The following is a 25,799-nucleotide window of genomic DNA, read 5'->3' on the forward strand; positions in this document are numbered from 1 at the left end:
CATGTCATCCGCATACTGATGACACCGCACGCCAAACCTCCTGATGATAGCCCCCAGCGGCTTCACATAGATGTTAAATAGAATTGGGGAGAGGATGGAACCCTGTGGCACCCCACAAGTGAGCGGCCATGGGTCCGAAACCTCCTCTCCCAGTGCTACCCTCTGGTACCTGCTAGAGAGGAAGGGCCAGAACCACTGTAATACGGTGTCTCCAATGCCCAACCCCTCCGGCGGTCCAGGAGGATACCATGGTCAACAGTATCAAAAGCCGCTGAGAGGTCGAGAACAAGGAAAGAGCATTTGCCCCTATCCAGAGCCCTCCTCATATCATCCACCAAGGCGACCAAGGCCGTTTGTCCCATGCCCAGACCTGAAGCCTAATTGAAATGGATCTAGATAATTGTCTTCTTCCAAGTGTACCTTCAACTGCATCACCACCACCCGCTCAATCACCTTGCCCAAAAATGCCAGATTCAAAACTGAGCTAAAGTTGTTCAAGACTTGGGGATCCAAGGAGGGCTTTTTAAGGGCAGTCTCATCACTGTCTCCTTGAGGGCTGATGGCATCACTCCCTCCTCAAGGGAGGCATGCCCTGATCCCCTCACCCTGTCTCTCTCTGCAGCTCATAATGAGTCGAGATGGGCAAGGATCAAGCAAGCAGGTGGTTAGCCTTACAGATGAAAGGACCTTGTACACTTCATCAGAAGGAAGAAGCTGGAACCGATCCCACAAAACCGGTTTGCCACAGGCCGCCTCTTGCTCACTAACTGGATCCACGGCGCACAGAATAACACTCCTGATCCAATCAATTTTATCCATCAAGTGCCTTTCCAAGGCCTCACAGGAGGCCTTAGAATGCTCCAGCGGTTCCGGAGCCACTGGACTGACCAGGCTCTGGACCACTTGGAACAGCCTCCCGGGACAGCACTCTGTGGACATGATAGAGGCGGCATAATATTCCTTTTTTGCTGCCTTTACCGCCACGTGATAGGCTGAACATACAGCTCTAGCCCATGTCTGATTGTCTTTGGAGTGAGACTTCCACGACCGGCGCTCTAGCCATCTCACCTCCTGTTTCAGAGCTCGTAACTGTGGATTGAACCATGGTGCAGAGTGAGCCCTGTTCAGGGGGAGAGGGCGTTTCAGAGCCACCCAATCTAATGCCCCAGTGATTGCGGCATTCCAGCCACCCACCAGGGTCTCGACCGAGTGGCCGTTGGTGTGCTCCAGAGAATCCCCAAGCGTGTTCAGGAATCCATTTGGATCCATAGGATGCCTAGGGCAGATGATTTTAATGGGTCCTCCACCCCTGCGGAGGGGTTGTCGAACCGAGAACTATGTGCTATGTGAAGAAGTACTTCCTTTTGTCAGACCTGAATCTCCCACCAATCAGCTTCATGGGATGATCTTGGATTCTAGTATTGTAAGAGAAGGAGAAAAATGTCTCCCTATCCACATTCTCCACACCATGCCTAATTTTGTAGACTTCTATCATGTTTCCCCTCACCCTCCTTTTTTCCAAGCTAAACAGAGCCAGCTGTTGTAACCTGCCCCCATAGGTGAGATGCTGCAGCCCCTTGATCATTGCAATTGCCCTTTTCTTCATTTTTTCCAGCTCTACAATATCTTTTTTTTTTTTTTTTGGTGTACTAACAGAAGTGTACACAGTATTCTAAGTGTGGTCACACCATAGATTTGTAAAGAGGCAGTTTTGTTCTCAATTTCCTTCCTAATTATGCCTAAGATGGAGTTGCCTTTTTCACAACAGCCGCACATGGGTTGACATCTTCATTGAGCTCTCCACCACAACCCCAAGATCTCTTTCTTGGTCAGTCACCATTAGCTCAGATCTCAATAGGTTATACTTGAAGTTGGAATATTTTGCCCCAATGTGCATCACTTTACACTTGCTTACATTGAACTGCATTTGCCATCTGGATGCCCATTCTCCCGGTGGCCTCAGTGGCACAGGGCACCTTTTATCCGCTTATGGTGATATACCAACTACATCCTCTTCTGGACAGAGATAGCCTAGCTACAGTTATTCATACTCTTGTTAATCTCTTGTCTGGATTACTCAAATTGTGTTATATGCAGGGCTCCCTTTGAAAACAGTCTGGAAACTACAGTTTGTCCAAAATAGGGCAGTGAGATTGTTAATGGGGACTGGCCAATGTGAACTGGCCAATGTGAACATATTATGCCAGTCCATTTCCACCTGCACTGGCTGCTGGTCCATTTCCAGGCCCAATTCCAAGTGCTGGTAGTAACATTCAAAGCCCTAAAGGGCTTGGGCCAGATTACTTAAAGGAAAGTCTCCTCCCCTATATACCTACCAGGACCCTAAGATCACCTTCAGTGGTCCTTCTCTGGGAGCCCCCTCCAAATGAAGTGAGGTGGGTGGCTATGAAGAAGAGGGTCTTTTCTGTTGTGGCTCCCCAGATGTGGAATGAGCTCCCCAGAGAGGCTTGCCTGGTGCCTATGCTGTGGTCTTTTCAGCATCAAGTGAAGACCCTCCTATTTTCCCAGGCATTTTAGTCTTTCGGTTTCTGTTGTTTTACATATATTACTGTATTTTAAAGTTTTGCACTGCTTCTAGGTTTTATTTTGGGGTTTTTTAATTTTATACCATAGTTTTAAAGTTTTAAATTATATTTTATCATGTTGCATTTTATGGTTTTAATTGCTGTGAACGGCCCAGAGAACTCTGGCTATTGGGCAGTATTGAAATACATACATACATGCATACTCAAGGCTTTGGGGCATGTTACTTGTCCTTTGTGACTATCCACACCTCCCATGGCAGCCATTTTGTGGTGATGCCTAGGACAGTCCCTCAAACTGCCAACTGTGCCCATGGGCAAAAGAAGATTGCATACCATAAAGTTGCAGTAGTGAAAGCAGGAAATGCTTGTCCATTCTACACAACTATTAATAATGGAAGAGCCTCATCCTGTATCTAATCTGGCAATTTATATCAAAACTACAATGTATTTCAGGGGTGGACAGATAAAAGATCTAAAGTATATCAGCACAGATTTCTTACTTCTAATTGTTTATAGCAGCAACAAAATGACTCCTCTACCTATCCCAAGTTACACTGAAGAAATGAGAAATGCTTGGGGTAACCAGGAGTGTGGGTTGTGTGGAAGCTCTGTAAGCTCCATTCAGTTCTAATATTCTAGCTGAAAATTCCTGGGTTCTGAGTTATTTAATCCTATGTCTTTTCCCACCTGGCTCTGGTTGGTGGCTCTCACAGTTCTAGTAAAAAATAAAGTAGATTTCACAAGCCTGAAATCTGCCCAACCCTGATGCATTTGTTGCCACTTTAATCAGTGGACTAGAAAATCTTTAACATCACCTTGAGCCCATCCTTTGGCAGAAAGGTGGCATAGAAATAAAATAATATAACAATTAACAACAACACTTTAGACTCCATGCTCATTTAGTTCAGTCCATCTGGCTCCAGGCTAGTAAAGAGTAGATGTCTCATGGGGACAGCTGCTGAAGGAACTCAAAAACCTCTTGCTATTCTTACTAACTGAACTGGAAAAGATTGCATATGTACACACAACTACTAGGAACCAGAATGTAGAAGCAGAGTCCTCAGTCTATTCTTGAGAGATCTTGGAGACAAAAAGGCAATGCTGTCAAGTTGCTGTGTAACTTCTCCTTTAAAGGGAGAAAGATCCTGTTAGCAACAGTGGTGTAATACTATTTCTTTCTTTCATTTATAACTAGTCCTTTATCTGAGGTGATCAGGATAGCAAACATGGTTCTCTCTCTTCCTGCCCTGACTTTATCCTCACAACAACCCTGTGAGGTATGGTAAGCTGAGAGAAAGGCTGACTGGCCCTGAAGTGACTCAGAAAGCTTCATGTCTGAACAAGGATTTCCACTCAGGTTTCTAAGTTTTGGGAAAAATTATGTAACAAGAAAAAAGTGTAAACTGCTGCTTAGGTAAGATGGTTTGAATGCAAAGCTTTCTTAAATTTATTTATGTTATTGGTGTGTTTGGAATTTATTGGTTTTATGCTATGTTTTATTAAGATTTCATGAGCACTTTTTTGTAGAAAGGCAGGGTAGAAAATAATTTAAGTTCTTGCTAACCTTATTTTTTTTTTTACATATTGCATGCCACTACTTCAAGGACTGCACACTTTGTTTCTACTTAACTCCACTTCAAATCCCATCTCAACAGCTTAGAACTCTTTTTCCTTTTGCAGTTAAATTAATTCATTTATTTTTATCAACTTGACTGACTGAATGCTGCAGCTGATCTCATTACTGGGCAAAACACCTACTTAATTCCTGTGGATCAGGGTTGCACCTAAATGTGTGTCTCATCTCTTACTGAATGTAATTCTGTAAGACAAACAAACCTGGTGTTATTAGAGGAGAAAAGCACTCATACTGAATGCACAATGGGATACCTGAAACCAAGAATACTTGTGAGTTACCTCAGTTACCTATTTTACTTTCCTTTGAAATAAAAGGAAAAATCGATCACTGCTACTAACAGGCATAATTCAAATTCTTCATGACAAGGTTGAGCATGATATTATGAAGTTACGAAACACTGGCCCTTGAGGGTTCCCCATCTGGGCCATGAGCTTTGCCCCCGGGCCATGCCCACACTCTCCTGCCGGGAAAAGCTCTTATTTTTGATCAGCAGCCAACTGGACATCTTTTCCCTGCAGGGGGAGAATAGGCAGGCCCTGAGAGGAAGCTGCTGAGTAATTCTGTCCTGCTTACTTGTGAGTAGATTCGCAGAGTCTTGTCCTGCTTACTTGTGAATAGACATGCAAAGGCTTGGTACTTTTATGCTATTTGAAAGTGCTGCAGTGATTCAGTCCTACTTATGAGTAGACATGCAAAGGCTTATCCTACTTGTGAGCAGACATGTGAGCTAAGTGTTTGGGATGCTATTAGATAGTGCTGACTCAGTTTTCCTTCTTTATATCAACAATATGCAGAAGTACAGTAACTTTCCTTCAGTGGTACACTAAGATAGTAACCTACAAATTATTTTCCAGTTCTGCAGGTTAATGCAACTTTACTAGGAAGTACAAAGAGTATAAATACCCCAAATTCATACTGCATGGTTAGGAACCAGTTAAGTCTTGAGTGAGTGGTGGTAGTTTGTGGTAGTCTGGACACCTCAAATTGTCCTATTTTAATGACAACACCAGAGTTTCGTTCAAAGACTGTAATTGGAATCAAGTTCTTCCAAAGTCTAGAAAAGCCTTCCCCAGCTTGGTGCCCTCCAGATGTTTTACATCCAGCCAGCATGGCCAATGGTCAGGAAAGCTGAGAGTTGTAGTCCAAAACATATGGAGGGCACCAGGTTGGGGAAGGCAGTTCTAGTATTTTTACCCTAGTTTGGGGCGGGGGGCAGGTACATAATGTGCTGTATGAGCAAGTCAATTGGAGGGACAATAACGTCTTAGAAATAAAGAAATGACACACAGTGCTTGGGAAACAGTAACACACTCAAAGCTCATCGATACTGGAGGAAGTAGCCCAAAAAGAAACATTGACAGGTAACACTTCGATGTGTTTCCCTTTTGAAGAAAATTGGTATTTTACTGTCATCAAAGACTGGGGTGAAATGGTGGGATATCAACATACCTGTTCACTGAAATCTGCAGATCAGGGCCTCCTGGTTGTCCTGTCACCTGCATGGGTATATCTCATGGCAACTGTAGAAGGACCTTTTCTGTTGTGGCACCCCAGCTTTGGAATTTGCAGTGCAACAGGCGCCATCCTTTACAAGGTTAAGGTGACATTTTCATTGAGCTATTCATGACAATCCCAAGATCCCTTTGTTGGTCAGTTACCTCCAGCTCAGGTCCCATCAGTAAGTATATAGTTACAATTTTTTGCCCCAATTTTGTATATGGTTAGGATTGTTTGGCCTGGGCAGGACTCAGACAGAGAAAGAAATGGAGCAGCACAGAGAAAAGGGGGCAAAGGAGAATAGGGTGGCATAGAGAAATAGCCTGAGCAATATGTTGAAGTAACATCGCTGCCTGCCTTTTGTTGCACGACTTTCTAGTTCAGGGAAAGGCAACCTTTGGGGGGCCATGGGCACATTTGGCCATTTTAGAAACTGTCCATGGCACCAGCACAAAATAGCTGCCATGGGTGGCGTCACCAGTCACAACAGAGACATAACCTGCCCAAAAGATTGAATGCAAGGAAGAGGTGGGGTCTGAGACCCAACACGCTAATCAATTCCTTTGAACCCAGAGTTTTAAGCACCAACAGAAACCTATTTCACAGAAGATACTCTCATTTTCTCCCCTGCCCCGCACTCTGCCAGCCAATTAATTCCCATCTCTTTTTCTTTCTCATGCCTGACCCCGCCCCTTCTCTCTTACACACACACACACTCACACCAGCAGCTGGAGCCCCTCCCTTTACTTTGAGGCAATCCCAGCTGCCAGTAAGAAAATACATTAATTCTTAAAAAGTGGGAGGGACAGGGTACTTTGGTGGGTGGCCAAGAAACTACATTACTACATTAATGCAACACATTTTTGAGTTGTTTCTGCAGCTGTCCCCATGAGACATCTGCTCCTTACTAGCCTGGAGCCAGATGGACTGAACTAAATGATCATGGAGTCTAAAGTGTTGTTGTTAATTGTTATATTATTTTATTTCTATGCCACCTTTCTGCCAAAGAATGGGCTCAAGGTGATGTTAAAGATTTTCTAGTCCACTGATTAAAGTGGCAACAAATGCATCAGGGTTGGGCAGACTTCAGGCTTGTGGGATCTACTTTATTTTTACTAGAACCGTGAGAGCCACCAACCTCATTACTACATTAAGGGCACAATCCTATGCATGTTTAGACCAAAAAAAAATCCTAGAACTCCCAGAATTCCCCAGCAAGCATGGAACTTTTTTTGGGTCTAAACATGCATAGGATTGTGCCCTAAATTACTACTACATTACTACAAAACTAAATTAAAGCTATAGATTACAACAGTAACCTTTGGATAAATCACAGCCAAAAGCATTTATATTTAAAATAGCTTTAATGAAAATTTATTCAGTTAGCGTGTGTGTGTGTGCGTACACATGCATGTGCACACACACACACACACACACACACATTTACCAGTCTAGACCACACAATCAACTCCTTTTTGAACACAATGCTATAATATGTTTTCATCTTCTAAAGTAGGAGTTTGAACAGACTGCTGATCGTCCACATCACCATATGCAACTGGAGATGCTGAGAATTGGGGCAGACTGTAATAAGGCAGTTCAAAAGTTGGGAGTGGATAGGAAGGATCTGGGAAGGGCTGATAAAAGGGACGGGGAGAACTGGCTTGGAAGGCCAGCAGAGTACTTGGTTGAGGCAGAAGAGCAGGGTAGATGCCAACCCCATTGGGCAGGCTGGAAGAGATCCCTTGACTGTATAAAAGAGAGAAGTGGGGGGAAGCCCAGTAGTGTCGGCGATGGCCTTGCAGCTCTCGCTTCCATTTCATCCTGCGATTCTGGAACCAGGTTCTGACCTAGCAATAAAATAAATTCATCATACAAAAGATCATAGTTATGTAAAAGTTCACACATTTAGGGTGCAATCCTATCCATGGTTAAGCAGAAGAAAGCCCTACAGTTCCATGGCTGGCTGGGGAATGCTGGGAATTGTAGGAGTTTTTTCTGTCTAACCATGCATGCGATTACTCCCTAAAAGAACCTATTAAGCCACCTGCTCCAGTGTGTAGTTATCGATTCCAATGGGAGCAAAGTGCACATAATGCTACCCTGCACTGTGACTAGAGATTTAATATAGTTTGCGCTCTACATCAGGGGTCGCTGGAACAACGTGATGATGCTCCCGTTTTGTTTCATAGCCCATCCTTCTCCAACCTGGTGCAATCCACAACTGTCAGATTACAAGCCCCATAAAGCATGACGAATGGTCAGGAATGCTGTGAGTTGTCATCCATTACGTCTGGAGGGCACGAGGGGAAGGTTGGATTGGGGTAAACAGAACCATTTGTTTTTATCAAATGACTATTTGTTCTGGTTATTTTCCATAAATATATTTACTGATTTAAATGCATTGATGTGTTCTGATCGGCGTGGGGAGAGAGGGGTTCTAGCATATCCTCTCTGACCCCACAACCTGGCTTTAATTTACACAGCCAAGTATATAAAAATGACAACCCTCCTGCTCTCCAGTAAATGACCTGTTTTTGGCTCAGACTACCTTAGTCATGAAACTCTTGGCTTTTATTTAAAATAGCCTGTTGAGGATACTGTTGAAAAAGGAAGTCTAGCATGGTTAAGTAATGTTTCTCAGGCCATCTATAATAACCATTTTATTTATTTAAGGGCCTTTATATGAAGGGCATCAGAATATTTACCTCAGGGGGGCTTGAAATGCAAATTAGGACACACACACAAACCAAGACACAATAAAAAAATGAAAATCCATAAATAATAGAATGACCAATTAGAACAGCAAAGTGAAGACTTCTTTTCCAGTGTTTAAAATAAGCATGTTTCCAACATTTAACATATAAACCTTTCAAATGCCTGAGAGAATAGAAATGTCTTTACCTGCCATCTAAAAGATAACACAGTGGGTGTCAGTTGAACATTCTTGAGGAGGAAGTTCCATTAGCGGAACACCACAGATGAGAAAGCCGTATCTGTTGTTGTCACCTGCTTGATCGCCGATGGTGGTGTCACGCTGAGAGGAGTCTTAGTAGAAGATCTTAAAGGTTTTGGCAGTTGATATGAGAGGACACAGTCCTTAAGGTGCCTGCACCAGTACCAATCCAGCACCTTGAACTGGGCTCAGAAGTAAACTGGTATCCTACATGCATGTCTCAAAACCAACAAGTTATGTTCCCAGTGAACTGTCCCAGTCAAAATCCTACCTGCTGCATTTTGAACTAACTGCAGTCTTAAAGGGCAGCCCCATGCACGGTGTGTTACAGTAGCCTACCAAGAATGTTACCACAGCATGAATTGCCATTGCCTGTCTATCCCTGTCCAGGAGAGGCTGCAGCTGATGGGCTCCAACCTAAGCTGATAGAAATCACTCTGTGAGCCTCAAGTGACAAAGTTGAATCAACAAGTACTTCCAAGGTCCTCACCTGATCTTTCAGAAGGACAATCTTGTTCCAAAGAGGTTGGATCGCCCCTTCCCAGACTATGGAACCATCTATCTATAGCACCTCTGTCTTATTAGGACTGCACACAGCAGCCCTGCTGGATCTGATCAAAGGCCTATCTAATCCAGTATCCTATTTCCCACAGTGGCCAACCAGATGCCTATGGGAAGCCTCAGAGCAGGACAGGATGGCAATAGCCTTCTCCTGCTGTTTGCTGGTGTCCCACTGGCAACTGGTATTCAGGGGCATAGGCCTCTGGTCCTGGAAATGTCATGATGGCTATATGCTTACTACCAACTGACAGACCAATTCATGGATAAGGCTAAATTCAAAACCATCTAAGATGATAGACGTCAACTTATCTTGTCGTAGCTAACCAACCTATAATTTCCTGGGGTAGTACCTAATGTTAGTCCTGCTTAGAGTAGACCCATGGAAATGAAGGGGGATTTAAGTTAGACTTTCCCAAAGGCTTCATATTGATGTGAAATAGCATGGGGAATGAGATGGAACCCCATAGCAGCCCATAACCCAAGTGTCAGGGGTTCAAACAATAATTCCCAAAGGTGCCTATACAGATGAAGTGGAACCACCATATCACTATGCCCACAACTTCCAGTTCACAACACCAGTCCAGGAAGGTACTACAGCTGATGGCCCTTTCAGTGGCTTTTAAGATTATTTGCCCTGTAACGAGCTCCAGAGAAAGTCGGAGATGTTATAATTCCACTGGAGTGAATTAGTGACAACAAAGGAGGCATAATCATGTTTATTTAATTGTTTATATGACATGTGTCTGAAGGAAGATTTTAAGTAATGTTGTTTTATTCAATGGTTTCAATTTTGTATTACTACAACCAGTGGTGGCTGGGGTGGAAGGCAGAGGACAGGTCAGTGGCAGAGGTGGAGCCATGGGGGTCGCCATGGGCCAACCAGGCAGACCGCAATGCATGATTAAACAATGGATGAAATGCATTACCAACCTCCCTCCACCCCCAAATTTCTCCAGACTCCCAACCCAGAAGAAAAAAAGAACACACACTTTTAAATCCACATGAGAATCTCAGGCCAACCAGGCAGACCACAATACACACTTAAACAATGGACACTTAGTCAAATATAACTAAATGCCTCCAACATTCATGCATTGAGCATAGATATCTCCATAGGTGAAGCCCACACGCGGAGACCTCTATGCATGCTGGAAACCTGATCATGCAGGGTACCAGCTCATATGGAAGCCTACATGCACAGAGGTCGACACACACAGGTTTGACCTAAGCAGACATCATAGAATCATAGGGTTGGGAGGGGCCTACGAGACCATCGAGTCCAACCCCCTGCTCAGTGCAGGAAGCCTGATTCCCAGGCGGTCTCCCATCCAAGTACCGACCCGGGCTGACCCTGCTTAGCTTCCGAGATCAGGGGAGATCAGGCGCATCCAGCCCTTTGCTCCAGGCTCCGTGGGCTGGTGGCAGGGGCAGTGATGCAGTCTCACTGCCCCCCGGGATAAATAGTATGTACGTATTTATTAATACATTTAAATCCCAGCTTTTTTGCCCTCGTTCAAGGAACTCAAGGCAGCTTATATGGTCCTCCTCCTCTCCATTTTTTCCTCACATCAACCCTGTGAGATAGGTTAGGCTGAGAGTCATTGACTAGCCCAAATTCATCCAATGAGTGTCATGGCGGCATGGAGACTAGAACCTGGGTCTCCTGAGTCCCAGACCAACATTCCAACTACTACATGATATTGGCTCCCATGGAGCCCCTTCATGCAATTAAATGCATGCAACAGACTTCCCCCACTTGCTGCCTTGCAGATGCTTTGGATTTCAACTCCCAGCTGCCTCTGCCAGCATGGCCAATACTTACAAACACTGGGAGTCATAGTCCAAAACTTCTGGACAGCTCCAGGTTGGGGAAGGCTGCTGTAAGTTATCCCAACTGAAGAGTGACACTTCAGGAGGGCCACACGCTCCCCACCCCACCACAGGAGGAGGACCTCCATCCATTATAGTATTTATATACACCTCTAATATGGGGTAGGGGACCTGTGGTGGTTCAGATGTTGCTGGACTACAACTCCCATCATCCCTGACCATTGGCCATGGTGGCTGGGGCTGACAGGAGTTGAAGGCCAGCAACATCTGGAGGCTGCAGGTTGTCCACCCCTCTTCTGATGTCTACCACAGCCTGGTGCGTGCCAGATGTTTTGGACCACAACTTCCAGCATTCCTGACCATTAGCCATGCCAGCTGGGGATGATGGGAGTCAAAATCCGAAGCATCTAGAGGGCACCACATTGGGGAAGAATGATCTACTCTCATGCTTGTACTGGGCAAGGGGTTGCCCTAAACAGCCCATTCCGTTTCTCTGATTCTATGTATGGGTTCTCAAGAAGTTAATATCATGTTAACCAGTGTTCAAACTACCAGAAAGGCAAAAGCACATGTGGCCACAAGAGGGAACTCCTGAAGCAAGTTAATTATTTTGCAAGCATTTTCTGCTCCTTTTCAGTTTCCCATGTAACTCTATCATCGAGTCAAAATTATTATCTGGAATTAGAAGAGACAAGAAGGCAAGTCCACAGGATTTTAGAAAGCATGAGGGGGTGAAGGAAAAACAGAGCGGGATTATGCAATCTGGTGCCTTCCAGATGTTTTGAACTACAACTCCCATAAGCCCCAGCCAGCATGGTCAATGGTCACCAGAGATACAAGAGCTGGTGGCAAGATGTGGGAGCATGACACACAAGGGGAAAGGGTCTCGAAGAGGAAGCACTACAGAATTTGCAACAAAGGTGGCGTGACATCACACGTACGTAAATAGTGAACCTGTGGTTATAATAATGTATTCCTGTTATAAGACTATGTTTATACTGAGTGTCTCTAGAATGAGAACGGGATGAGTGACACGAAGAATGGTGGATCTGCATGTGTGAGATGACTGGCTGAGTGATGGGGGGGTGAAGTGTGCTAGGTAAACTGTGGGCTGTGCTGTGGGAGTCAGATAGGATACAGACAAGGATATGATTTGATAGGGTTAGGATTTTAGGACTGAGAACTAAGAGAGAGTGGGGGTCTGTGAAGTGATTGTTAGAGAGTGTGATCTAGAGAATGGTTATGAGAGAACATATATTGATAAAGCCACTAAGAGTTACTTGCTTGCTATTCAACAACTTCTTACTGTAATCAATAAAGCTTTCTTTGTTTATAAATCCTACACCTTCTGCTCTTGGCTATGTAAAGGGAGGGTATAAAGGGGATAGTACAAGGTTATAAGTGAAGTCTGTGTGTCCTCGCAGATGGAGAACTGGAAAAAGGGTTGGACCTAAACCTTAAAGGTCCTGGTAGCAGCGAAACCTAGTGCATGAGAGAGAAAGTAGTTCCCGCTGGAGTGAGAAGGGGAATTCTCACTAGGAGAATTCCTAGTATGCCAAAAGCAGCATAGGTAAATATATGCTGCCAGGTATCTTAGTGGGTTAGAAACTCCTTCCCTCTCTTGTCTACCTAACTGGTCCATCTATGAGAACTAGAAACGTATGATCAAGGATCTGGCAAATACACATGCTACAGTGTCAGCCCCACTGAACACCGAAGGACTTGCTTCCAAGCAGACATGCATAGGAGTGCAGTTTTAACACTGATCCTAAGCAGACTAGATAGGGAGGATGTTCCATTGCACTTAGTGGGGTTTGCTTCCTAATGATCATGCTTAGGATTGTACTGTTAGTTATGGTGAGATCCTGTAAGAATGCACTGCAACGCTGAAGGGCAAGGAGACTTGGGGTGGGGAACATGTGGCCCTCCAGATATCGTTGGGCTGCATCTCCCATCAGTCTGAGCCAGCATAGCTGATGGTGAAGGATGATAGGAGCTGTAGTCCAACAACATCTGGAGAGTTCCCCATCCCTAGTTCAAATGAACATTTTCCCTCCACAGCCAATAACAAGCTGTGTTGAAGTAAGGGAAATACATATTTGAGTCAGATCACAGTTGAGTCAAATCAAATGTAATACAAAAAATTCAACATTACTGCTTTTTCTTCTTCGCAACAGAACAGGTGTTTCACTTACAAGCTCAGGATATCCAAACTAAGATAACCTACAGGGTTCTGCCAACCTTCCTCTATCTGGAATCCTCCAGATGTGTTGGAACACAACTCCCATAATTCCCGGCCAGCATGGCCATTGGCTGGGAATTCTGGGCATTGCAGTTCAACACATCTGGAGGGCACACAGTTGGGGAAAGGTGGGTTATGTACTATGTTTTTCAAGAGTGGATGAGAAAAAAAACAGGCTTTGTAGGCACTTCTTCTGTCTTGCTGCTGGTCTCTCTCCCTAAAACAGATGTGGACGAGCCATGGCGATCTACGACAGTCACCAGCACTCCATCTGCACAAGTCGGCATTTGGCAGGGCTTCCCATCTCCAAAGCCCCGACTATGCAAGCCATGGCAGGCAGTCTGGCTGCTGCCAACAAGGCACTTTTCCCAGAGTAATCTCACACCGAGCTCTTTTAAGAGAAATGGATTAGTGGGTTGCGGGAACTGCCTTAGTCACCCTCTTTCCGGTGGCCCCACAGAAAGACACACAGAACTACAGCTGCTGCAATTCCAAGACATACTACATCCAGATCCCACTGATTCCTGTTCCTCTTCTTTCTGCTCAAGGCACTTGGGACAGAGACGGTAGTTCTAAACTGGCATACGGCATGATCCTCCTAAGCTTGTTCACTCAGAAATAAAACCCACCAAGTTCAATGGAACTTACTGCTTGGTAAGCATGCTTAGGATTGCAATCTTTTTTAAAAAATGGAAATCTCAGCATTGTTCATAGTGTCCAGGCCTCACTGGTTAAGTAGGTTAGCCTTTTATGTAACATTTACACTGCATTTTTATCCTGTCCTTCCTCAAGGTTGCATACATAGGGGTTACTCCAATTCATCCTCACAACAACCCTGTGAGGTAGGTTAGGCTGAGATAACAGACGAACCTAAAGTTATTTACCCATGGCTGAATGTGGCCAAAGTCCAACACTATATCCATTACTCCAGCCTTCCCCAACATGATGTTTTGGACTTCAACTCCCAGCAGCACCAGCAAGCATGCCGAATGATCAGGAATGCTGGAGTTGTAGTCTGAGCCATCTGGAGGTGCCAGGCTAGGGAAGGCTGTGTTATACTACAGCTGCTCTATATCCAAGGCATGCATGAGTCACCACTGTACATGACCCCTTCCCCTATCTCCCAAATTAAAAGTATCACAGAATCATAAAATCAGAAGAGTTGGAAGGGGGCCTTCTGTGGGTCATCTAGTCCAACCCTTTGCATGATGCAGGAAATCCAGAGGTGGAGCACTGCCGATAAAACCAGTAGCCAAACTACAGCGGAGGCTGGTGACTCTGATTTTTGGTGGGGAGGTAAATCCATTCTGGGTTTAAGTCACAACCAGCCAGAATGCTAAAGGAGCTATCCAAAGTGCTGAACCCTATCCCCAAAATAGGTACAGCAGCTTGGATAGCTCCTTTGAGGTTCTGGCTGGTTCTGACTGAAACCCAGAATGGGTGCATAGTCCCACTGAAATCGGAGCCACCAGCCTACACTGCCAAGCCAATTAAATTTCCCCCCCAAAAAATGTTCAGGCAGAACTTCTCATAATCAGTGGTGCAGTGAGGTAATTTTAGACCATAATTTTAATTCCATACTTAATTTAAAAATTAATTCAGTCATTTTAGACCCTGCACTTAATGGGTGAAATCCAACATAAATCCTATTTGGAGTAGGCCCATTGAAAAGAATGGGACTTCAGTTAGCCATGTCTAACCTAAATCCCTTTCGTTTCAATGGGTCTACTCTAAGCAGGGCTTACGTTGGATTTTAGCCATTGGTCTCATGGTGGAGTTGGGCAGGTGTATTACTTCAGCTGCAAAGCACACAGCTAACGTTTGTCTTTACTCCCAGCCATCATTTCATGCTTCCAACCCGAGCTGCACCACTGGCCATAATCCAGTTATTGGCTTCCAACCCGAGCTAGAGCCAGCGCCTCAATAGCCAATGAGACTACGCAGGAGGAAGTGGCTCCAAGACGAAACCGTGTAACGCCACCCCGTGTTTCCAGAAAGAGGGAAACAATTCTCCCACTCACCTGTAGGTCGGCGAGATGCAGATCGGCAGCCAAGCGCCTCATTTCCGGACCGTCCAGGTAGCGCTGCCGTTGGAAGGCGCTTTCCAAGCCGCGGAGCTGCTCCCGAGTGAAGGCTGCGCGCACTCGGCGGCGGTGCTGGATCTCACGCTCTCTGTCCTCCGGCTCGAGAGGGCCGCCAGAAGCGGCGCTCTCGCTCCCGTCCGCGCTCGCCCAGCCGCCTTCGACAGCGAACACAGAAGACGCGGTGCTAACTTCTCTTCCCTCCCGGCGCCCGTCTAACGCAAGTCCTCCCTGGGTGATGACTCGGAGGGAAAAGGCCCTGTCCGCTGGGACACTTTCTATTCATCCGCGGCAGGTGGCAACCCGTAAAGCGAGAACCGATTCCACAACCGGGCGGGGGCGGATAACCGTCGCTCCAGGCTCATTTCTGGGTTTGACCCTGTAGTTCCGCAAGAACAATTCTATTCTCTCTTCCGCCTAAGCGCCAAGGCAGGGGCAGGCGCCCCTCCTTCTAGAATTCTGCTACTGCTAATACTAATGGGTGATTTGGGATGCAATCCTATACATATTGAGCCAGAAGAGGAAGTCCTACAACTCCCAGCATTCCCCAGCCAGCATGCATAGGATGCGCACCTTCAGTGAATTCAAATGAGTTTTAAGTACGCGCAGAGGGGCGGGGGAGAGGGGAAAACGGTCCTCAAGACCGAGTTAGGTTTAATCGAGGCACCTCGTGTCTACCTGGCAGTTTTGCTTTCATGTTTCTAGTCCTCGGGGAGGCTGGTTTCTTTTTTCGTCTTTTTATGGCTTACCCAGGGTTTGTGGACCACCGACGGGCGTTTCCTGGGCCTCGAGTTCTGCGCCTCCTCCACCCCCGCTGGCGGCGTTGTCCTCCAGGGGGTTGGTTGCGTGTTGGTTGCACGGGGCTTTCGCGACGAGATGGCTCTTGTTGAACGAGGTGGGGGGGCGGGGAGGAGGCGCGCAGCAGAGGTGGGCCTGGCGTGCGGGCCTCTCTAGGTCGCGGGCCTCCTGGCGCACGAGGTTGGGCGCAAGGGACATTTCTTCGGCTGGGCGGCTGTGCAGCTTCCGCTTATTTATAGTTAACCCCCGCCTCACCACCCGCGCCGTGGCTCCCGCCGAAACCCTAATTATTACTGATAGGTAGTATTGGGAGCCCCGTGGCAACGGAAGCGCACCTGGCCCCGCGGTACTTTCAGAGCAAAACACGCCCCTGCCGCCAAACGCATCTATCGCCAGATTACGGGGAAATCCCATTTGGGAGTTTGAATGTTGGGAGTGGTGGGAGATGGCCGCCCTGGATGTGCGCACATGGAAGGACCGGAGGGGCAGGTTGGTAATTTCAGGCTCCGAATTTAATGGGGGAGGGGGTTAGACAGCTACGGGTATTACTTCAGTTGAGTACACAACTAAACCTTCCCCACCTCCGCCATCCCATGCTTTGCAACTTCTTCCGCATGGCTGATACTTTGGAGCCAAACACAAATCAAACAAAATCCTGTTTTCCAACCTTTTTTCTTTTTTCTTTTTTTAAAGGAGAAATACTGTATGTGCAGATTCGCATTTTAAATCACAGCACCATCATGACTGCAGGAATGCTTCGTATGCCTTGAGCCTAAACATACTTGGGAAGAAGCACAGTTCTGTTGTAAAAAAAACAGATAATACATTTTACAGTAAAAATAATAGAAGGAGCCATCTGTAACCAGGTAGCCTTTTAAAAAAAAGTGAGAGAGGATGCAGCAGCAGCGAGCGCTGTCAGCCCTGGTGGGGTCCACCATGCTAGTCAAGGTGTGGACACCAGCCCTGTTGCTTCCTCCATTACTTGCCACTCTCTGGGTGTTTGTTTGGGGCGGGGGGAGGTTGTGGGCCTCTGGGCCTCGGCCCTGAGGTCCAGGCCTGGCTTCCCTACAACCTTCCTGTGAGTAGCAAACGTTTCTTGCCCACTATCCCACCAGGTTCAATCCCCAGCAAAGGTTCGTTAGAGAGCAAAGCTGTAGTATGCAAAGTTGTAGGGCAGGAAAGGAAAGAAGAGAGACAGGAAGAGAGGAAGCCAACCACAGAGTGACAGAGTGGCCCACAAAGTGTGAGGGAAGGCCTGCTGCAAACAAGCTAATTTTGTCCCTTTGGGCACCCTGTACCCACTACGACCACAGGAAATCACTGTTGCAAAGAACCTGGCAATTTTCAAAGAGAGATTAGATTGCAGTAGAAAATAATATCAGTTAATGAAGCCAAACTCCGCTTCCATCTGCTGCCATCTTGTGGCAGGCTACTTTGCAAGGCCATGTTGTGGCTGGTGGGCCTCAGCAATGTAATTTTCAGTTCTCCCAAGTGGGCCCTGTGGGTAGAAAGACTGAAAGTCTCTAACCCACCCTTTGGCCAGTCACTACCTCTCAGTTTAACATAATGCAGAGGGCTGTTATGAGCATAAAATATGTTGGGGAAGGAAGGATATGTATAGCAGCCTGAGTTTCTTTAGGAAGCATGGGATATAAATTCAGTCAATGGGTAATGGGTAATATCCAGGGCTGGCCCAAGTCATTTTGCTGCATGAAGCAAAGCACAAGATGGCGCCCCGTTCCAAGTACAAAAAGTGGCTGGACTGGCAACTGAGGTTTTCTTCAACACACATCCTCCACCACACCTAAAGGCAGCAGGCTAGCTTATGGAGCACAGGGCAGACTGCTTGGCACATAGCTTTTATTCCCAACACCTTGCTGCCACCTCCCAGCATCTGCCGCCTGAAGCATGCCAGCTTCTGCCTGGTATAGAGGGAGGAGTCTGCCTTCCTCTTGATGAAGCCGAGATTTACCAGAACTCCATTAATTTTCTCATTCCAGGCCCTGGCGGTCTGCTTAAGTCCATAAATGCTTCTGTGCAATTTGCACACTTTCTTGTCCTGAATCTACAAACCAACAGTGGCATCACCCTGAAGGAAAAGGTATGCAGCTTGGGTGTGCTCCTGGATTCCATTTTGTCGCTGGAGGCCCAAGTGTAACTTCACTGCAGTGACAAGGGGCATTTTTGCCCAGCTCTGGTTGGTTCACCAGCTACAACCTTTCCTGGATGAAGATAATCTGGCCCTAGTTGTCCATTGCAACACATCCTATGAGGGGCCCCTTTAAAGACTGTCTGGAAGCTGCAGCTAGTGCAGAATGCTGCCGTCCAGCTGCTGGTAGGAGTAGCTAGGAGGGATCATATTATATCCCAAAAGCACTGCAGCTACCTCAACAGTTCAAAGAGGGATGTCAGGTTTTCTGTAATGATAATGATTTGATTTTTTGAAATGCATATGATTGCCCATCAACAAACTCTCAGCAGCTGACAGATCAAGATAAATACTAAAAATACAATAAATAAAAACAAACAATACAAATGCAGCATTAAAAATCATTCTGATAGACAGCATAAAACAATATCCACGGAATGGAAAGGTTCCTCCTGTGCAAGCACAGAGTCATTGCTGGCTCCTAGAGGGATGCCGCTTGTGCTGGCATTTTCATAGCAGACTGTAGCGGGGTGGTTTGCCATTGCCTTCCCCAATATAGGATTAAAAACTATACTGAAACTGCAGGAACCCAAGCTGTGTTTAAAAGGCTGGGTGAAAGGTCTTCACCTGATGCTGAAAAGAGCATAAAGAAGGTGGCAGTCAAACCTCTTGGGTGCCACCACCAAAAAAGCCTTTCTAGTAGCCACCTGGCTACCTCATTTCACTTGGTGGAGGCACATGGAACATAGCCTCTGAAGAGGATCTTAAGGTTCAGGTAGCTGTATACAGGAGAACATGATCAGGTAACCTGGTAAGGGTTATCTCTGCCACATCAAAACACAGTTGTTACATGAAAAACTGTTCCTGAAAGAGGCAAATCTTTTCCTGAGGAAAGCTGTTGAATGTCTTGGCTATTGATAATCCATTCTGGAACTTCTATGTTACAGATGCAGTATACTTCCCAATATCAGATGCCAAGGTTACAAACAATCTGTAAAGAAACAGGTAAGTAAAATAAAGGGGCATGAAATTGAAGTGCGCCTGCTGACCTGTTTTAAGGTTTTTAAGCAGGAATTAAAGACTCTGTTATTCCGGCAGGCCTTCCCTTTTTAGAAATGTTGTTCCTTGTGCTGACTGTTGTATACTGTTTTTAAGCAGTGTTGTTTGGTGGGGGGGGAGCGGTTAAATTTTTTTAGTTCAACGTTGTTTTTAGTTATATGTTTGTACATGTTGTCTGCATGCTTTTATGTAAATGGCTTTTGAACTTTGTATATTGTATTTTAATGTTTTAACTTTTATAAACCGCCCAGAGAGTTTGAGCTACGGGGTGGTATAGAAGTGTAATAAATAAATAAAGTTATCCCATCCCTCCATGTTTTGCTGATGAGTTGCCATGCTTATGAGTTTTCTGACCAGTTGATGGGGAGGGACAGTAGGTCAGTGGTACAGCACCTGCTTTACATGGAGGAGTTTCCTGCTTCAATCTCCAGGTAGGGCTAAGAAACAATCCTGCCTGAACCCTTGCAGAGCTGCTGCCAGTCAATGTCAGCAATACTGAGCCAAATGAATCAATCGTCAGACTCATTGGGCCGGTTCACCCACCATGACCAGGCCATCGTGGGTTATTTAATCCACAATGAGCCCCAGCGCATTTAGCTGCCATTTTGAATATGCAACCCCTGATCAGGGCAAGGGGGCTGCATGTTTTGTGCAGACCTGGCCACCATGGGTCATCCGAGGGTTAAACAACCCTTGCGTAACCCTACCAAGAACCCTCAATTGGAAACTGCATATTCAAAACGGCAGCTGCACACACCCAGAAGGCACCACAGATCATTGTGGGTTATTTAACCCATGATAACCCACCATGTTGTGCGAACCAGGTCAATATAAGGCAACTCCTATGGTGTTACAAATATTTTGTTGGAAACAAAATTCTAGACAAGATTGAGCTATCCAGTACCTTTCACAGAGGTATGATAACAAAACACGTAGCCATAGGGAAGCTTTCCCTGTTACACTGCCATGCCAGAATAAGAAACAACCTTCTTTCCCCTTTCCTGCAAGGCTATAAGCTACCTGGAGAGAACTGTTGTACCCTTCTGGGGAATACTTTCCCATGCGCTGCACATAGAGGTTGTAAAACAGAGCCCTAAGGGCCAGGCGCCAGGAGTCTGACATGATCTCCAGCTACTCATGGTTCAGCTTTGCTGATCAAAGGGACCCAAAGTGGGGCAGCTCCCACCTCATCCCCTCCAGACTATCACTGGCCTCAGGCTTTGCATAGGAGACAATAAACCCCCCAATGCTTCATTTAAGATCACACATCATTATCTGCTCAGAGGGGCAGTTTCCCTTTTAAGTATCAACCATAAGCAAATTGATGGCTGTTTGTAACACTCACCGCCCTCTTTGGAAATGCTAACAAGTTTATTTAGCCAGGCCTTTGATGTCCTAATCCTTGCTATTAGATAGTCAATTAGGCATCAATGAGATTAACTGAGTAAGAAAAGCTTTTGTTTGAAGCACCCAGGCCCACTAACTTGTCCCTTGTCTTGCCTCTTCCCTGCATTGTTTGAGCTAAAGGAGGAGGTAGTATCACTCTATCATACCAAAGGGATTGTGCAACAAAAAGTGATGTGTGTTATGGGAGAACCTGACACCCCACACTCAACCCTCTTTATAATACAGTTACTCTTGCTTTATCAATTAGGATCCTTTCCCCATTCTGTTTCAATCTGGAAAATTAAATCACAGTGGAGGCCACTGGTTTCAAATAATAATAAAGTTGTGGTGCCTAAATCCTGGTTTATCTGAGTAAATCTCCTTAGCTCCTTGCAAAAGATTTAAGGATCAAAAGGCTGGAATACACTGAGCAGAGCTAAAAGAAAAGAAAAAAGCAAAGGAGATTTATAAGTTACACAAATACACAATGGCCAAATGGCTGTTTCTCATATCTTTTTGGCAGAGTACCTATTTCTCCATTGAGAAATAACGTGTTCAGGTGGAATCTACATTGCTGATTGCCTCTAAAGATGTTGAGCCTGCAGGTATTTTTACAATAGCTGAATGTGAATCTGCTTTTGGTTGAAGATGGAAAGTCATTTTGCCTTGGCCTCCCCCTCCCCCCAGCATTTCCCAGGAATGCTGTTCAAGACATATTTACACCTCAGTCTTTTCCAATCTGAAGCCTCACCGGTGGGGGTGTCTCCCACTCAAGAAACAGCATAGGGCAAACTGCACAAGGAAAACCCGTCTCTGGATACCAAAGGTCTACTTTCATTTTGCCCAACCTCAGCGTACACGCACGCACGCGTGCGCACACACACACACACACACACACACACACAGATTACTACTGTACCCAATGTCCTACCCTAATCATGGTTGTCGTCTTCTCTTGACAGGGCTTGGTTGCCTTTAACAGCTGTATCATGGGCAGGAATTCAAGAGCTGAAGCTTTTCCTTGGATCAGGATGCAGCTACAGGGAAAGCTTCACCTCTTGAATATCTGCCCACTATGCCTCTAAAAGACCAAGAAGCTCCACCAAAAGAAAATGACAAAAGAAAGTCCTGTTTCTAACAGTTGCCCATTCAACCTTTTCTTGAAAATTCTCAAGACAGAAAAATTCCAGTCTACGGCTTTTAGGTAGGAGACACTGAGTAACCCTTATACAAGAGAGAGTGAGAGAATGCTGGCTACCTTACCTTGCTCATTTGGTCAATATAGCCTAGTAGACTGTTTAGGGAAAACCTGAATCCAGATCACAGCTCCTCTATTTTAAAAGCAGGGTTGGGGAACCTGTGGCCCTCTAGATGTTGTTGGACTACCCACTCCCATTATCCCTAACCATTGGCCATGTTGGCTGAGGCTGATGATAGCTAGAGCCCAGCAATATCTGGAGGGCCAGAGGCTTCCCACCCTCGGTTTAAAAGCTGCATGACAGTAAGATATTGAGTTGATTAAGTTTCACTTGATTAACATGCTAGACGATGGTTCAGTTATTGAATTTCTGCCCATCAAGGTATTAAAAGCACAGGAGCCCAACCAGAAAAGAAGCTGGTAATCACAACTGGAAAGTGAAAGAGGCTATTAGGATTCTTTATCTGCACTATGTTCCCTTTTCATCTGTGGGGTGTGTGTGTGTGTGAGTGAGAGAGAGAGGAAAATTCACGCATCTGATGAAGCTTAGGCCATAATAAATATTATATTTACCATATTTTATAATTTAAAAGCATTCCCTTTAATATCTCGGCACAGTGATATTCTTTTTTCAGTAATCTCCTTTAACACTCCTTTCCTCCAGCCCCCTTCTCTAAATCCTCTCTTCCTTTTCACATTTTGTTATAGATGTGTTGAAAACAGCTGGATGAAAACCAGACCTCACCTCCTTCTCCCCACTACTTCCAATTGCGAGCTGGCTGTAAAGAGAAAATACTCTCAAAAATCCAGAGGCCTGACTGTTCTACCTGCCCCGCCCACCCCCCATTCTTCTGAGCACCTTGGAAAGAGGAGGGGGGGTGTCTCCTAGTTAATTGACAGTTAATTGTGCATCAAAGGGAGAGATAATAGGCAGCAATTAGACTTAATGGCCTGGCAGGGTGAGATCTCCCTCATTTAACACACAGCAGTGGAATTGTTTCCCTGGGGTTGTGGTACCTCCCTGGACGGGCTCCATGGTGTCTGGGGACAGCAGGGGGCAGAATGGTTTGCCCAGGACTGCTCAGCACCCTGCTGGCTTCCCCGGCCAAATTGTATGAAGGTTGCTGAGCAGGCAAAAGCCCAGTTTGCCTTGCTAATGCAGCTGCGTTTCCCAGTTTGTCTGCCAAGGAATAATAATAGACAGTGGGGGTCTAAAGTTCTGAAAAGGGGGATCATGCCTGTCAGGAAGGTCTTCTGGCCAAGGAATTCTGCCCTGAAATTGCAGATTTGTGGGGGTAGGCTGTCAGTTCCTCAGTAGCTAGGAAAATGTGTGCATGCACTACGCATGCAACAATGGCACTCATTATGTGTAAGTGATCCCTGGATTGGACAGGAATTGGGAGTAGTAATGTTGATGAAAGTGATCTTCTGTTGGACCAGCCTCTTTGACACAAGCTTCCTGGTCACACAGAACTCTTCATCTCTCCTAAAGATGGCTGCAATGCTACATTTGCTCATTTAAGAGTGGGACTTCCTTCAGAGTAAACATGCATCAGATTGGGCCAGAAGCCAAGCTATGTCTATTTGTAACCAAAGTTGTCCTCCCCATGGCTGATAAAAAAAACAAAAAAAACTCTGCTTAGGGTCTCTGAAGTCTCTTCAGATACTCTGGAAAGTGACGAGACCATGGAGTATGTATATGCAATGTTTTCTTAGTTCCACAGTCTGTAAAGCATCCCATAATAATTCAGAAATCTGGAGCCAAAGGGAAAGGGTGTATTTTTGTACCAATCTCCTGCTCCTGTTCTTCACCGAAAAGTTTACAATTCCAGACTCACGTACTCAAGTGACCCATCATACAGAGAGCTAGTTCGCATGATCGCCGGTGTCCACCGTGGTTAACAAACCACCCCAGAACCCTACTACAGCCCATGGGTTCTGGGTGGCCTGTTACCCATGGCAATAAGCCACCATGCCTGGGTTCACACATCATGATAAGCCATGGCAACCACCCACTGTGGCTTGAATATTTACAGTGGTGGTCGGCATGCACTGCAACCCACCATGCCTCGTGGTAGCCCCTCCAACACCCTGAAATGCTACACAGAGGGTCAGGGAACACTGCTGCATGGGGTGAGATGTGCTACAGGAGGGGAAATCCCCTCAAATTGAGCAGAGGGACCTTCCATTTGGATTCCTGCATTGAGCAGGGGGTTGGACTCGGCCTTGTAGGCCCCTTCCAACCCTACTATTCTATGATTCTGTGATTCCATGAGCAGAATCCCATCTGTCAATGGCAGATCCCAATTCAAGAGCTTTCTGTATGCCATCATGTGTCGAACTACTGTATGTTGCCATCTTACCCAGAAGTCTTGCTCCTGCATCTTCTACCTCATTATCCTGGTAATTGCCTGATTTTCTAGAGCTCACTCAGGGGGAACTATTCTCTCTTTCTTTGCCAATTACATGCCGCTTTTTGGGGGGGGGGGGTCAACTGACCTGATGGTGACAAGGAAGGAAGAGAAGAAAGTTGTGCCAGTGCGTGTTGTGCCCCCCACCCAGAAACGCAGGGAAACTTACTTCCGAGTAAAAAATCATAGGATTTCGCAGCTCCTCAAATCTGGCCTTGGCATTTTTCTCCTTCCAAGTCAAGTCTAAAAGCTCCTCAATTTATTTTCTAAAAAGTTTTGCCTTTTAAAAAATTGTAGGGAGATGTACTCAGCAGCCAAAGAGCTATTGAGACTTTTTCTAAAGGGAATAAACTGTGCTTAACCATCTTGATAAGAATTAGATTGACTGAAGCCAGGATAGGAATTAGAAAATGCTTCCAACCTTTTTTTTTAATTGTCATTCAGAAAGGTGAATTCCTTTCTTCTTCTTCGCCAATTGCCTTTCAAAATAAGAAAGAAAGACTATTGCCATTTTTGTCCTAGAGGTTAAGAAATGCAATGAAGCAATCTTTTTTATTTCACTAACTTTCATTGCTGTAGAACCATGCACTTTGTTGGCATAGGAATGATGCCTGATGAAAGGTTCTGTGTGACGGGAAACCTTGCATACTCCTGTTGTAGCAGACTTTGTTCCTTAAAAGGCAATGAGCCTGGTTCAGCAGTAATTGCTCATGTTGTGCATGACTTGTTGCCTTGGATAAGGACTTGTTGCATTTCCATGTGCATCAACTCAGGTTCATTGGGGGCTGCATCTAAATCTACACCAGCTCTGAACCAAGACTGCCTTTGCTGGATCTGGGCAAGCATGCTTTATTTATTTTATGTTCCTGAAGTTAGGTAAAGTGGCTGGCCTTTTCTGGTATGCCACCAAATTCTGGCACCCACAACAGCACCTCTTGTTTGCGAATACATGACTTAATCAGCTTATCATCGTCTGCCTGATTTTTCTCTCCACTTTGATTCTGTTTCATCTTCTCTGATGTTCGTTTATCTCACCTCTCTTCCATTTTCCTCCAGTTGTCTCCCTTTCAGCTAGCCCTAGCATCTCTGTAACTCTGTTTGTTTAAGACCACATGTCATCTGTCCTTCAGAGGTGACACAGCTGGAAGTAGCACCTTCTGAAAGAGGCCATTTTGACGTCTCACTTTCTAACTAAGCTGAATGAAGACAAAGAAGCCTGAGTTCCAACCAGTCCATAATTTATTGATGGGGTTTGGAAAGTGCCATTTGTATGTGGATGTCCTATTCTCCTGTCACTGTTGTTAGTGATTTCCCAGTCATGGTCCCTTAGAATTTGCCAGGGGATCTAATGAGCTTTGTGCTTGGGCACTGGATCACCATACCAACAGCAGTGGGTGTTGGGGCTAATATTATTATTTATTGTTTTGTTGCGTTTATATACCACCTTTC

General features: G+C 45.5%; 1 protein-coding gene and 1 long non-coding RNA gene across 4 annotated transcripts in view; one reads left to right on the forward strand and one right to left on the reverse strand.

The window, feature by feature from the left end:
- Positions 1-16,603, reverse strand: part of LOC146350860 (homeobox protein vent1-like) — a 32,658-nt gene extending 16,055 nt beyond the window's left edge. The window contains exons 1-3 of one of the 3 annotated variants that reach the window (XM_084845912.1): positions 16,099-16,603; positions 15,290-15,507; positions 7,034-7,529 (exon numbers count right to left, since the gene is read on the reverse strand). In XM_084845912.1, the coding sequence (XP_084702038.1) occupies positions 7,167-7,529; positions 15,290-15,507; positions 16,099-16,561 (1,044 nt within the window). In that variant the 5' untranslated portion in view covers positions 16,562-16,603 and the 3' untranslated portion in view covers positions 7,034-7,166. Of the gene's footprint in view, positions 1-7,033; positions 7,530-15,289; positions 15,508-16,098 lie in introns of those variants that run through there. The other 2 variants (XM_084845913.1, XM_084845914.1) reach the window with 2 other exon arrangements.
- Positions 16,243-25,315, forward strand: LOC146350861 (uncharacterized). Its single transcript, XR_014789432.1, has 3 exons — positions 16,243-16,636; positions 19,244-19,301; positions 22,648-25,315. It is a non-coding gene; the product is annotated as an uncharacterized LOC146350861 (long non-coding RNA).
- The last annotated feature ends 484 nt before the right edge of the window (positions 25,316-25,799 follow it).

This window comes from Heloderma suspectum, chromosome 3, assembly GCF_057233095.1.
Source record: "Heloderma suspectum isolate Gila_16-S chromosome 3, 16-S_ref, whole genome shotgun sequence".
In the NCBI taxonomy this organism is placed as follows: Eukaryota; Metazoa; Chordata; class Lepidosauria; order Squamata; family Helodermatidae; genus Heloderma; species Heloderma suspectum.